Raw genomic sequence first — 16,083 nt, forward strand, 5'->3', positions numbered from 1 at the left:
AATTTCATTGTAAAAACCAAGTTAAATAATTGTAAAATTGAAAATACTATAGTAAACTATGTAGTGACCAATTATTTGAATGGAATACTGAGATACATAATAATAGGGATGATGACAGTTTTTTAAATTGCATATAAATTAAGAGTACGCTAATAGTAAAGCAATTTTGTAAAAGTGACAGGGTATCTGCGATCATTACTTTCGGAGCTACAGGGATTTAAAGGGTCAGATTTGCGGCGCTGCCGCGGATCCCTGAAAAACGCTCCATACAAAATGGCACGAGTTAGTGACGTCGTTGGCTCGCTGATCGTTAGATTTGTATAGGCGTTTAAACAAAATTACTAATATCTTTGTTATTTCTGCGTTTATGTTTATAGTTCATATATTAAAAAATGTCACATTTAATGTAAGAAAGCTAAAACTGTATGAATTTTCGTCTAATTACGATAAAAGATTTTTAATTGATTTTGAAATTTTATAATCCTTGCAAATATCCAGTCAATCTTTGCTTTTTATGTATAAATTAGTTTACATTGACCTTATTTACCCGAATGTATCAAAAAAATCAATATATTCAAACCTAGTCATCATCCCCATTGTAAAATTAAAAATATGATAGAAAACTATGTACCTAGTGACCCAAACGGTCAGTCTCCTTTATGCCATTTTATCAGCTCATCAACTAGTTACACCTCTGGGACTTATAATTCCCCGAATTAGCTTCGTTACAGTACCTAATTTATTGCGGTGAAGAACCGATGTCGCCTTCAGTGGGTCAGGTAAATGAAACGACAGCATTAAAAACAATAAAATAGATTTTCATTTATTGTGAGACGAAAAATACAACAATGGGACTTATCACCTAAAATGGTTAGTGGCAGACGTCACGTCAAGTCAAACAACTGGCTCAAGACTCCTAATTTATGTCTTTCTTCGGGAACTCGTGGTACGTAACGAATATAACAAAACAGCAACATTATACACAAAACGATAACATGCCATCACTATTCACTGAAACCGTAACTAATATTATCATTTAAACATGTGAACTTTCAATAGTTTTTCATATTTTTTTTTAACTAAGTTTTTTTTAAAAAGGCTTTTATTGATTCGAAGCTAATACTTGATTACTTACAAGATTGTAATAGTTTAGTGTAGCGCTCTACGCTATCGAGGAATAGCTCATGCCTACCCGACGCGCCGTCGCGCCGACCCGGCACCGGCCCGGCGGTGACCCGGCGGTGTCCGGCGGGGACACCGGCCGCGGCCCGGGCCGGCCCGACCACTCTTCACTAGGTCCATTAAGTACATGCTTACTTTATAAGTCGAAAATGCCACTGCTGCGAATTGCGATCCTACGTCGCCTATTTCTGTGCCGGCGGCGCCTCTATTGCCCGTAGAGAGAGAATGCCAAAATCAATTCGTTACACCGTAGACTATATTTCGTTTAATAAACTTGAAGTATTTATCAATAATCAATAAGTACATTATAATAATTGAATAATTAGTATTTTGTTTCATAAGAGACTAGCATTACAAATAAATACCTTCAGCTATACAATTTAATGTTTATTTTCTATTTAAACATTTTGAAGATGTTTAAAGTGGACTACTCCGGTCCCCGCACAAGACAGCCGTCGCGGTCCTTGTGCGGGCACTCGCCGACGCGTCTACGCACAATACGCGGTCGCGGTTATTGTGCAGGCACTCGCCGACGAGTCTACGCTCAGTGCGCGGTCGCGGTTTTTGTGCGGGCACTCGGCGACGAGTGTACACACAATACGCGGTCGCGGTCCTTGTGCGGGCACTCGGCGACGAGTGTACACACAATACGCGGTCGCGGTCCTTGTGCGGGCACTCGGCAACGAGTCTACGCACAATACGCGGTCGAGGTACTTGTGCGTGCACTCGCCGACGCATCTACGCACAATACGCAGTAGCGGTCCTTGTGCGGGCACTCGGCGACGAGTCTACGCACAACACGCGGTCGCGGTCCTTGTGCGGGCACTCGCCGACGCGTCTACGCACAATACGCGGTAGCGGTCCTTGTGCGGGCACTCGCCGACGCGTCTACGCTCGAGATATGACTTAAATGTATACTTACACTTAGGGGAAAGGTCGTAAAAACAAAAAAAAAGTTATTGAAATTTATAACAAACACCTTAACTAATACTCTTCAATAATAATTGAGTCTGCGGCGGGCGCGGGCCGCGGCGCGTCGATGGCGCTACAAATGAAACCTTTATACAAAAGACGAGCGCCCCCGCCCGCGCGCGCGCGCGAAAGCAATACAAAACATTCCATTCCGTGTAAGAGACGACACGACGCTACGCGAACATTTTTTTTTTATTTATTTATTTCAAAAAACACACGCCCATTCGCTCGTCCTCGCGCTTATATATCTAAAATTAATAATTAGACAATATTTTTTTTTATTTGTTCAACAGACGCGCGCGGCCGCCGTACGACGCGCGCGCGTATAATAATAAAAATATTTTCAAAACAATCGAATAATTAAACACACTTGTTAACAATAAGTGGTGGTGCGGCGACGGGCGGCGTTACACGGCGGTCTCGGTGTGGCTGTGGCTGGAGAGGCGCTCGACGTCGAGGTCGACGGCGAGCGCGTCGCGCGGCTCGTCGCTGGACGAGTGCGAGTAGCGCTTGGACAGCGCCGTCTGCTTGCGCAGCGCCTCCGCCAGCGCCGCGTCCGCCAGCGAGCCGCGCGAGTCCAGCCCCTGCCGGAACGCGTTCACCACGCGGATCTGCGCGCACAGCACCGCACATGCACTCGCCGCTCGCGCGCCGCACGCGCGCCGGCGGCGACGATGGCTTCCGAGCGGTTCGTGTCTCATTGCGCGACCTCATCGGATCTGATCGGGTCCGATCAAGTTGCGCAATTACCCCTCATGTTTTTTTTAATGTCACATTATTGTCAACAAAGTAGGGTAAGGTTTGTAGACCAATCTGTTTATTGGCTGAAAAGTGTTGTTCAAATTTAGTACGTTAAAAATGTTGCGAGTGGGTTGCCAAAAACTCTTCTTGTTAATAAAAATTTTTTGCAACGCATTTTTAAACATTTTAAGTTTGAGAAAACACTTTTCTTTCATTAAACAGATGAGTAGTAGGTTCTTACGTCATAGACAATGTATTGACGAGGTGCGATTTATGCCTTTGTACACATACCTTACCCTACATTTAACATCTCTACAACATTTTCATTCCATCGGATTTTAGTTAGTCTGCAATATTGAAAGGGAGGACTGTCAATATATTGCGGTAAATCTGTTTGACTCGAGATGTAGTAGCGAGACCAAGCGCATTTATGTGTATAAACTGAAAAAGCGGATCACTGCGGACAATTAGTTTTACACATCAGCACATCTGTCAACTTGTCACTTCATCCAAACCACACGGAATTCCCGGAATAGATTGACTAAACCCAGTTCTATATCTATACTCTGTCGCCCAAGGAAAACATCGAAAATTTTGACAATTATTTTTGCTATAAACCCAGTTTTAGTATCTGTTCTCTTCCTCCCAAGGAAAACATCGAAACTTCATGCTAAGAAAAAACGGTTTTTAAAATACCAAACACATAGACTTCGTCCGAGCGATACAACGTGTGACGTCAGAGATGCGTGCGAATGCGCGTCATCAAATATTTTATTGTCTTAATTGTATCTTAATCTCCATTGTCCCTAAATACCACAGACCTTGCACCGCACGGGTGAAAAAGAAGGCCCCATATAGTTACATCACGTATAATCTATAGTATTTGTATATATCAGTAGCGCTATTCTGTAACGATCCTTTGAAGTGATAACTTACAGGAGGGTAAACCGCTGGTAGCGTAACGCGCTACTGTCTGACTTCCCTTTCTCTCAGGCATACGGCATCAACTTTAAGTTATCGAATTTTTCTATATCTGCTTCTAACACAGGGAACTCTATACCCTTTCTCTATAGACATTGATTTTCATTATCGTGCTGATGGACGTCCACTTCTAGCGTCTCGAGTTGTCAGCATCCAGCGGCTCCCTGTAACTCCTGCCCTTTGATGTCATCGGTCTGGTAGTGTGTGATCGTTCAACATTGCATTTCAGGTGCGGGGTCGCAATTCCAGCACCTTGGGGTCCTGTCTATCGAATGTTGAGAAAAATCCATCGTCTCTTCAAACTATTTGCCCCGCCCATTGCAGCTTCAGTATTGCGATTCGTTGAGCTATGTCATGACTTTGGTAATGTGACTTCTCTGGATCTCATTTCTGATTCGATTATGCAGAGATTACGCTGATTGACTCTAAGCTTTGTTTTGAGGCCAGAATAGCGGTACAGGATATCTTTATATAAACAACATGAAGGATTTTGAAAGTTTTCCATATTCCCTTAAAGGAAGAGTTAAATTCCAATGGAATGAGCCTTAAAAACAGTGACATAATGTCTATTTTCTTCTAATAGTATATACCCATTTACCGACATTCGAAAACCATCGACGCTCGCAATATTTTCAATCTCATACTAACTGTATAGCGATGACATTGAGATTGTATTGCGCGCATTGCATTTTCAGACGTCACCGTTGACAGTTACCAGAACTGTCAAATTTGACGTCACAAATTGCAATCTGACGTCATACAATCTGAATGTCACAAATTTGGAAAAGTCTGGCTCACGTCGTTTTTGACACACAATATTTGACACGCTATCTAATCATCTATGACATTTCTATTTATTTTTTAATTACACATTGACAAAACTAAATCTATAACTAATGTTTATGTCAATTTTAACAATATGTATCGTGCATGTATCGTGTGTCAATGATTTTGTGTGACATCGAAGTTTTGATAACTTGGACATTGTTACAAATATCGTCTTTCGAAAGTTGAAAGACTATTAACTGTTTAACTTTAATTGCAAGAAATGTGACAATCCGACTTTAACTGGTATTTTATGCTTAAAACTAGCAGACGCCCCGCGGTTTCACCCGCGTATATCCCGTTCCTGTGAGAATACGGGATTAAATATCGGGGAGAGTCTATGACACTCACAAATAACGTGGCTTTCTAGTGGTTTTGTTTTAATCGGTTCAGTAGATCCAGACATTACCACCTACAACCCCACAAACTGTACCTCTTTATGATATCTATATAATTTGGAGTTCGTACATTTGTAGATTGCTTTTCCATCAGTACTCGTATGTAGGTACTAGTAATTTAAAGAGAGAATTGCATTTAAACTACTACTATATACATAAAAAAGTTACTAAAATTTCTAATAAATAAAATATTTACAAGAAATTGCTTGAAGTTGTTAAACCAATGATTTTATTTTTTTCTTGAACTGACTCTAAAAGCTTAGCAGGGGTGAAAATTTTCAAAAGAAACCCTTCTCAGGGCTTACTATTTTACTTGCACATCCTTGATGGAAAGGCAACCTTATTATTTAAGTGCTAAAAATGCGGGCGGTGAAAGAATCCAAAATTTCAACCAATCAAATCGATTACAATAAGCTGTCAGCCAATCACAGTGATTATAGTAAAGTACCAGCCAGTCATGATTACAGCAAGAGAATAGAGGTGGCTACAAGCGATATTGGTCTTTATGATAAGGGAATAGATGCTGAAACTGAGTGTGAAGACAAGTATGTGGAGAGTTATGAGGCGGCGAACTATGAGATGTACGAACAGATGGCTATGGCGTATCAGAGTGATGTTGCTAGCCAGGTTGGTATTTTTTTTTTATTTACATCCCATTGGCCCAATGGTTAGTCCTTGTGGTTTCGGATACGAGGTCCTGGGTTTTTGGTTGGAAAATTAGGTATATATCTTGAACATGGCCATTTTGTATTTCGTTATGTTGTTTAATTTACTTGCAATTAGGTAAAAATGGTTTTGGCGCTCACGTCATAAAATTTGCGTCGCGCGTCAATCGCTCCGTGCTTTTCACTCACGTGAAAGTCATAATTCGGCGTCTCGTTCGCGCTTCGAATCTTATCCATATCGTACCGACGTGCTGCGCGCTCTTAATGATGATGATGATGATGATGAAAGACTACCAGCGGTATAATTAGTGTTTCACATTCCAGACCCAACCCTTCCGCTGGCCGGTTTCATGCCACCAGAGCCGCCGCCCGGTCTCATCGCCTTGCAGTAGAGTTAAGTGTTACTTATTTTCTATTTTCGGAAGACGAATTGCCTTTATATGTAGTACGATGCCAACTTTATGACGTTTCGGAACATCGTGCGTCAAACTGCGCGATACAAAATTTTAGGTATCAGCGGTACGTTAGAGCGCGGCGGGCATAACCCTGCACGCGACTCCAATCCATCCGCGTCTTGTGTTAGCGTACTTTATTCACATGATAGCATATGTTGTGGATAAATTATCTGGGCTATCACGGCCAGTAACCCCTCTGCTTCCGATTCCGGAGGGTGTGGGTTCGATTCCGGTCCGGGGCGTGCACCTCCAACTTTTCAGTTGTGTGCATTTTAAGAAATTAAATATCACGTGTCTCACGGTGAAGGAAAACATCGTGAAGAAACCTGCATACACTCTGGTATGCAGGTTTCCTCACGATATTTAATTTCATAAAATGCACACAAAGTTGGAGGTGCATGCCCCGGACCGGATTCGAACCCACACCCTCCGGAATCGGAGGCAGAAGTATATCCACTGGGATATCGCGGCATGCGTTATTACTGTAAACTTTTACGTACTAGGTTGATAGGAATTCCGTCTTCCGCAAGTAGAACTATACTTTATATATTGACTTATATTGTAATTCTGATTAATTGTAAATAAATTCTTTAATATTTAGACACTTGACTTTTTTATACTGTACCCTCTCTCTTTTGTTCAGCCTTTGTGATCATGTGAGGTACTGGATTCGAATTTTGGACTGGACTATATTTTGCTATCTTCTGTTAAAGTCTATTTTTTTAAAGCAGAGACTGAAATGACATTTAGAAACGTCAAACATAAAAATAATGTGACCAGCTTAAAAAGAATAAGGTTGTCCTAACGATTCTGATTCGATTAAAATCGATAAAAACAATACAATGATACATAAGAAATAAAATAAATGTACAGAATGTGTAATTATGATATCAATAACCAAAGTTACCGACATAGCTTAACGTGTCGCAAAGCTGAAGTGGCAAAGGGTGGAGCTCATAGTTCGAAGAGCCAATGGTTGTTACGGTCCCAAGGTGCTGGATCGACCATCGAGGCGACCCTGATCTAGAAAATGCAGTGTTGGTCGACCCACCACTAGGTGGACTGACGACATCAAGCGAGTCGCAGTTATTAGCTATTATATGCAGGCGGCTAAGGATCGTGATGTTTGAAAGTCCCTACAAAAGGCCTATGTGCTGCACTGGACGTCCATCGGCTGATATGACGATGATGATGAACATACCTTTAATAATTCTTATACGTTTTTTACAGCTTATAAATTACTTTATACTATCCAATAATTAATAGTTTGCAAGAAATACTTTTCATTGTAATCGAATTAAAAATACAATTTATTGAATACATTGATAAAATCGTGAATTAATTAGATATTTTCATCAATAATAATAAATTTTTTGGTCCTTAACTGACAAATCGATACTCAGCAATCATTTAATTCCTTAATATCGATTTTGTGACGTCTCTATTTACTGCATATAAAAATCAGGCAACACATGAAACGTCATTTTTGTCTCTTTAGAGAAAAAACACACTATAGGTACAACGTTTGAGTGCAATAATGTATATCTATCTATCTATGTAGATCAGCGGACTTATTATGTATCTCGGTGTACTATTCAAATAATACGAGTCACTACATCGTTTTTCCTCGTATTTTCACCACTACTATACTAATGTACCACTTTACCATTACTATACTAAGCGGTTTAGTTCCTCTTTCCTTATACGCACTGCAAAGATGTGGAATGCTCTCCCAGCTTCAGTTTTCCCCACCACCTACAACATGGGTATATTCAAGTCAAAAGTGAATAGGCATCTTCTAGGCAAGCGTCCACCATAGGCTGTATCATCGCTTACCATCAGGCATGATTGCTGCTAAGCGCTTGCTTATTTAAAAAAAATACTAATATAACTTTACGTAAAGTGAAGAGAACTATGTAATTTCATTGTTAAAACCAAGTTAAATAACTGTAAAATTGAAAATACGATAGAAAACTATGTAGTAATCAATTATTTGAATGGTACAGAGATACATAATAACTGTAAAATTAAAAATACGATAGAAAACTAAGTACCTAGTGACACAAACGGTCGGTCTCCTTTATACCATTTTATCAGCTCATCAACTAGTTACACCTCTGAGACTTATAATTCTTCGTTGTAGTACCTAATTCATTGCGGTGAGGAACCGATTTCACCTTCAGAGGGTCAGGTAAATGAAACGACAGCATTAAAAACAATAAAATAGATTTTCATTTATTGTGAGACGAAAAATACAACAATGGGACTTATCACCTAAAATGGTTAGTGGCAGACGTCACGTCAAGTCAAACAACTGGCTCAAGACTCCTAATTTATGTCTTTCTTCGGGAACTCGTGGTACGTAACGAATATAACAAAACAGCAACATTATACACAAAACGATAACATGCCATCACTATTCACTGAAACCGTAACTAATATTATCATTTAAACATGTGAACTTTCAATAGTTTTTCATATTTTTTTTTAACTAAGTTTTTTTTAAAAAGGCTTTTATTGATTCGAAGCTAATACTTGATTACTTACAAGATTGTAATAGTTTAGTGTAGCGCTCTACGCTATCGAGGAATAGCTCATGCCTACCCGACGCGCCGTCGCGCCGACCCGGCACCGGCCCGGCGGTGACCCGGCGGTGTCCGGCGGGGACACCGGCCGCGGCCCGGGCCGGCCCGACCACTCTTCACTAGGTCCATTAAGTACATGCTTACTTTATAAGTCGAAAATGCCACTGCTGCGAATTGCGATCCTACGTCGCCTATTTCTGTGCCGGCGGCGCCTCTATTGCCCGTAGAGAGAGAATGCCAAAATCAATTCGTTACACCGTAGACTATATTTCGTTTAATAAACTTGAAGTATTTATCAATAATCAATAAGTACATTATAATAATTGAATAATTAGTATTTTGTTTCATAAGAGACTAGCATTACAAATAAATACCTTCAGCTATACAATTTAATGTTTATTTTCTATTTAAACATTTTGAAGATGTTTAAAGTGGACTACTCCGGTCCCCGCACAAGACAGCCGTTGCGGTCCTTGTGCGGGCACTCGCCGACGCGTCTACGCACAATACGCGGTCGCGGTTTTTGTACGGGTACTCGCCCACGCGTCTACGCACAAAACGCGTTCGCGGTCATTGTGCAGGCACTCACCGACGAGTCTACGCACAGTGCGCGGTCGCGGTTTTTGTGCGGGCACTCGGCGACGAGTTTACGCACAAAATGCGGTCGCGGTCCTTGTGCGGGCACTCGGCGACGAGTGTACACACAATACGCGGTCGCGGTCCTTGTGCGGGCACTCGCCGACGCGTCTACGCACAATACGCGGTAGCGGTCCTTGTGCGGGCACTCGGCGACGAGTCTACGCACAATATGCGGTCGCGGTCCTTGTGCGGGCACTCGCCGACGCGTCTACGCACAATACGCGGTAGCGGTCCTTGTGCGGGCACTCGCCGACGCGTCTACGCTCGAGATATGACTTAAATGTATACTTACACTTAGGGGAAAGGTCGTAAAAACAAAAAAAAAGTTATTGAAATTTATAACAAACACCTTAACTAATACTCTTCAATAATAATTGAGTCTGCGGCGGGCGCGGGCCGCGGCGCGTCGATGGCGCTACAAATGAAACCTTTATACAAAAGACGAGCGCCCCCGCCCGCGCGCGCGCGCGAAAGCAATACAAAACATTCCATTCCGTGTAAGAGACGACACGACGCTACGCGAACATTTTTTTTTTATTTATTTATTTCAAAAAACACACGCCCATTCGCTCGTCCTCGCGCTTATATATCTAAAATTAATAATTAGACAATATTTTTTTTTATTTGTTCAACAGACGCGCGCGGCCGCCGTACGACGCGCGCGCGTATAATAATAAAAATATTTTCAAAACAATCGAATAATTAAACACACTAGTTAACAATAAGTGGTGGTGCGGCGACGGGCGGCGTTACACGGCGGTCTCGGTGTGGCTGTGGCTGGAGAGGCGCTCGACGTCGAGGTCGACGGCGAGCGCGTCGCGCGGCTCGTCGCTGGACGAGTGCGAGTAGCGCTTGGACAGCGCCGTCTGCTTGCGCAGCGCCTCCGCCAGCGCCGCGTCCGCCAGCGAGCCGCGCGAGTCCAGCCCCTGCCGGAACGCGTTCACCACGCGGATCTGCGCGCACAGCACCGCACATGCACTCGCCGCACGCGCGCCGGCGGCGACGATGGCTTCCGAGCGGTTCGTCTCATCGCGCAACCTCATCGGATCTGATCAGATCCGATCAAGTTACGCAATTACCCCCCATGTTTTTTTTTAATGTCACATTATTGTCAACAAAGTAGGGTAAGGTTTGTAGACCAATCTGTTTATTGGCTGAAGTGTTGTTCATATTTAGTACGTTAAAAATGTTGCGAGTGGGTTGCCAAAAACTCTTCTTGTTAATAAAAAATTTTTGCAACGCATTTTTAAACATTTTAAGTTTGAGAAAACACTTTTCTTTCATTGAACTGATGGGTAAGGTGAAGGTAGGTTCTTACGTCATAGACAATAGTATTGACGAGGTGCGATTTATGTCTTTGTACACAACCTTACCCTACATTTAACATCTCTACATTTTCATTCCATCGGATTTTATTATGTCTGCAATATTGAAAGGGAGGACTGTCAATGTAAGTCCGTTTGACTCGAGATGTAGTAGCGAGACCAAGCGCATTTATGTGTATAAACTGAAAAAGCGGATCACTGCGGACGATTAGCTTTACACATCAGCACATCTGTCTTCTCTGTCGTCTTCTGTCTCGTCTGTCAACTTGTCACTCCATCCAAACCAAACGGAATTCCCGGAATAGATTGACTAAACCCAGTTCTATATCTATACTCTGTCGCCCAAGGAAAACATCGAAAATTTTGACAATTATTTTTGCTATAAACCCAGTTCTAGTACCTGTTTTCTTCCTCCCAAGGAAAACATCGAAAACTTCATGCTAAGAAATAACGATATTTTAAAATACCAAACACATAAAAGCGAGACTTCGCCCGAGCGATACAACGTGTGACGTCAGAGATGCGTGCGAATGCGCGTCATCAAATATTTTATTGTCTTAATTGTATCTTAATCCCCTTTGTCCCTAAATACCACAGACCTTGCACCGCACGGGTGAAAAAGTAGGCCCCAGATAGTTACATCGCGTATAACCTATAATTTTTGTATATATCAGTAGCGCTATTCTGTAACGATCCTTTGAAGTGATAACTTACAGGAGGGTAAACAGCTTGGTAGCGTAACGCGTTACTGTCTGACTTCCCTTTCTCTCAGGCAAACGGCAGCAACTTTAAGTTATCGAATTTTTCTATATCTGCTTCTAACACAATATAGAGTCCCTTTCTCTATCAGACTCATCATTGATTTTCATTATCGTGCTGATGGACGTCCACTTCTAGCTTCTAGATTTCCAAACACCAGTCTCGAGTCGTCAGCATCCAGCGTCTCCCTGTAACTCCTGCTCTTTGATGTCGTCGGTCCACCTAGTGTGTGATCGTTTAACACTGCATTTCAGGTGCGGGGTCGCCATTCCAGCACCTTGGGGTCCTGTCCATCGGATGTTGAGGAAAATCCATCGTCTCTTCACCCTTTTTGCCCCACCCATTGCTGCTTCAGTTTTACGATTCGTTGAGCTATGTCATGACTTTGGTTCTTTTCCGGATCTCATTTCTGATTCGATTATGCAGAGATTTCGCTGATTGACTTTTGTTTTGAGGCCAGAATAGCGGTACAGGATATCTTTATATAAACAACATGAAGGATTTTGAAAGTTTTCCATGTTCCCTTAAAGGAAGAGTTAAATTCCAATGGAATGAGCCTTAAAAACAGTGACATAATGTATATTTTCCTCTAACAGTATATACCCATTTACCGACATTCGAAAACCATCGACGCTCGCAATATTTTCAATCTCATACTAACAATATAGCGATGACATTGAGATTGTATTGCGCGCATTGCATTTTCAGACGTCACCGTTGACAGTTACCAGAACTGTCAAATTTGACGTCACAAATTGCAATCTGACGTCATACAATCTGAATGTAACAAATTTGGAAAAGTCTGGCTCACGTCGTTTTTGACACACAATATTTGACACGCTATCTAATCATCTATGACATTTCTATTTATTTTTTAATTACACATTGACAAAACTAAATCTATAACTAATGTTTATGTCAATTTTAACAATATGTATCGTGCATGTATCGTGTGTCAATGATTTTGTGTGACATCGAAGTTTTGATAACTTGGACATTGTTACAAATATCGTCTTTCGAAAGTTGAAAGACTATTAACTGTTTAACTTTAATTGCAAGAAATGTGACAATCCGACTTTAACTGGTATTTTATGCTTAAAACTAGCAGACGCCCCGCGGTTTCACCCGCGTATATCCCGTTCCTGTGAGAATACGGGATTAAATATCGGGGAGAGTCTATGATACTCACAAATAACGTGGCTTTCTAGTGGTTTTGTTTTAATCGGTTCAGTAGATCCAGACATTACCACCTACAACCCCACAAACTGTACCTCTTTATGATATCTATATAATTTGGAGTTCGTACATTTGTAGATTGCTTTTCCATCAGTACTCGTATGTAGGTACTAGTAATTTAAAGAGAGAATTGCATTTAAACTACTACTATATACATAAAAAAGTTACTAAAATTTCTAATAAATAAAATATTTACAAGAAATTGCTTGAAGTTGTTAAACCAATGATTTTATTTTTTTCTTGAACTGACTCTAAAAGCTTAGCAGGGGTGAAAATTTTCAAAAGAAACCCTTCTCAGGGTTTACTATTTTACTTGCACATCCTTGATGGAAAGGCAACCTTATTATTTAAGTGCTAAAAATGCGGGCGGTGAAAGAATCCAAAATTTCAACCAATCAAATCGATTACAATAAGCTGTCAGCCAATCACAGTGATTATAGTAAAGTACCAGCCAGTCATGATTACAGCAAGAGAATAGAGGTGGCTACAAGCGATATTGGTCTTTATGATAAGGGAATAGATGCTGAAACTGAGTGTGAAGACAAGTATGTGGAGAGTTATGAGGCGGCGAACTATGAGATGTACGAACAGATGGCTATGGCGTATCAGAGTGATGTTGCTAGCCAGGTTGGTATTTTTTTTTTATTTACATCCCATTGGCCCAATGGTTAGTCCTTGTGGTTTCGGATACGAGGTCCTGGGTTTTTGGTTGGAAAATTAGGTATATATCTTGAACATGGCCATTTTGTATTTCGTTATGTTGTTTAATTTACTTGCAATTAGGTAAAAATGGTTTTGGCGCTCACGTCATAAAATTTGCGTCGCGCGTCAATCGCTCCGTGCTTTTCACTCACGTGAAAGTCATAATTCGGCGTCTCGTTCGCGCTTCGAATCTTATCCATATCGTACCGACGTGCTGCGCGCTCTTAATGATGATGATGATGATGATGAAAGACTACCAGCGGTATAATTAGTGTTTCACATTCCAGACCCAACCCTTCCGCTGGCCGGTTTCATGCCCCCAGAGCCGCCGCCCGGTCTCATCGCCTTGCAGTAGAGTTAAGTGTTACTTATTTTCTATTTTCGGAAGACGAATTGCCTTTATATGTAGTACGATGCCAACTTTATGACGTTTCGGAACATCGTGCGTCAAACTGCGCGATACAAAATTTTAGGTATCAGCGGTACGTTAAAGCGCGGCGGGCATAACCCTGCACGCGACTCCAATCCATCCGCGTCTTGTGTTAGCGTACTTTATTCACATGATAGCATATGTTGTGGATAAATTATCTGGGCTATCACGGCCAGTAACCCCTCTGCTTCCGATTCCGGAGGGTGTGGGTTCGATTCCGGTCCGGGGCGTGCACCTCCAACTTTTCAGTTGTGTGCATTTTAAGAAATTAAATATCACGTGTCTCACGGTGAAGGAAAACATCGTGAAGAAACCTGCATACACTCTGGTATGCAGGTTTCCTCACGATATTTAATTTCATAAAATGCACACAAAGTTGGAGGTGCATGCCCCGGACCGGATTCGAACCCACACCCTCCGGAATCGGAGGCAGAAGTATATCCACTGGGATATCGCGGCATGCGTTATTACTGTAAACTTTTACGTACTAGGTTGATAGGAATTCCGTCTTCCGCAAGTAGAACTATACTTTATATATTGACTTATATTGTAATTCTGATTAATTGTAAATAAATTCTTTAATATTTAGACACTTGACTTTTTTATACTGTACCCTCTCTCTTTTGTTCAGCCTTTGTGATCATGTGAGGTACTGGATTCGAATTTTGGACTGGACTATATTTTGCTATCTTCTGTTAAAGTCTATTTTTTTAAAGCAGAGACTGAAATGACATTTAGAAACGTCAAACATAAAAATAATGTGACCAGCTTAAAAAGAATAAGGTTGTCCTAACGATTCTGATTCGATTAAAATCGATAAAAACAATACAATGATACATAAGAAATAAAATAAATGTACAGAATGTGTAATTATGATATCAATAACCAAAGTTACCGACATAGCTTAACGTGTCGCAAAGCTGAAGTGGCAAAGGGTGGAGCTCATAGTTCGAAGAGCCAATGGTTGTTACGGTCCCAAGGTGCTGGATCGACCATCGAGGCGACCCTGATCTAGAAAATGCAGTGTTGGTCGACCCACCACTAGGTGGACTGACGACATCAAGCGAGTCGCAGTTATTAGCTATTATATGCAGGCGGCTAAGGATCGTGATGTTTGAAAGTCCCTACAAAAGGCCTATGTGCTGCACTGGACGTCCATCGGCTGATATGACGATGATGATGAACATACCTTTAATAATTCTTATACGTTTTTTACAGCTTATAAATTACTTTATACTATCCAATAATTAATAGTTTGCAAGAAATACTTTTCATTGTAATCGAATTAAAAATACAATTTATTGAATACATTGATAAAATCGTGAATTAATTAGATATTTTCATCAATAATAATAAATTTTTTGGTCCTTAACTGACAAATCGATACTCAGCAATCATTTAATTCCTTAATATCGATTTTGTGACGTCTCTATTTACTGCATATAAAAATCAGGCAACACATGAAACGTCATTTTTGTCTCTTTAGAGAAAAAACACACTATAGGTACAACGTTTGAGTGCAATAATGTATATCTATCTATCTATGTAGATCAGCGGACTTATTATGTATCTCGGTGTACTATTCAAATAATACGAGTCACTACATCGTTTTTCCTCGTATTTTCACCACTACTATACTAATGTACCACTTTACCATTACTATACTAAGCGGTTTAGTTCCTCTTTCCTTATACGCACTGCAAAGATGTGGAATGCTCTCCCAGCTTCAGTTTTCCCCACCACCTACAACATGGGTATATTCAAGTCAAAAGTGAATAGGCATCTTCTAGGCAAGCGTCCACCATAGGCTGTATCATCGCTTACCATCAGGCATGATTGCTGCTAAGCGCTTGCTTATTTAAAAAAAATACTAATATAACTTTACGTAAAGTGAAGAGAACTATGTAATTTCATTGTTAAAACCAAGTTAAATAACTGTAAAATTGAAAATACGATAGAAAACTATGTAGTAATCAATTATTTGAATGGTACAGAGATACATAATAACTGTAAAATTAAAAATACGATAGAAAACTAAGTACCTAGTGACACAAACGGTCGGTCTCCTTTATACCATTTTATCAGCTCATCAACTAGTTACACCTCTGAGACTTATAATTCTTCGTTGTAGTACCTAATTCATTGCGGTGAGGAACCGATTTCACCTTCAGAGGGTCAGGTAAATGAA

General features: G+C 40.9%; 2 protein-coding genes across 2 annotated transcripts; both read left to right on the forward strand.

Moving 5' to 3' along the window:
* The first annotated feature begins 1,184 nt into the window (after positions 1–1,184).
* Positions 1,185–6,821, forward strand: LOC128199496 (uncharacterized). The gene is made up of 3 exons (XM_052889427.1): positions 1,185–1,305; positions 2,539–2,842; positions 6,089–6,821. Exons 1-3 carry the CDS (start codon positions 1,185–1,187, stop codon positions 6,306–6,308), a joined length of 645 nt encoding a protein of 214 aa, XP_052745387.1. The 3' UTR covers positions 6,309–6,821.
* A 6,276-nt stretch (positions 6,822–13,097) lies between these two features.
* LOC128199484 (uncharacterized) lies at positions 13,098–14,485 on the forward strand. Its single transcript, XM_052889321.1, has 2 exons — positions 13,098–13,390; positions 13,753–14,485. Exons 1-2 carry the CDS (start codon positions 13,124–13,126, stop codon positions 13,891–13,893), a joined length of 408 nt encoding a protein of 135 aa, XP_052745281.1. The 5' UTR covers positions 13,098–13,123; the 3' UTR covers positions 13,894–14,485.
* The last annotated feature ends 1,598 nt before the right edge of the window (positions 14,486–16,083 follow it).

Source organism: Bicyclus anynana, chromosome 25 (genome assembly GCF_947172395.1).
Source record: "Bicyclus anynana chromosome 25, ilBicAnyn1.1, whole genome shotgun sequence".
Lineage (NCBI taxonomy): Eukaryota > Metazoa > Arthropoda > Insecta > Lepidoptera > Nymphalidae > Bicyclus > Bicyclus anynana.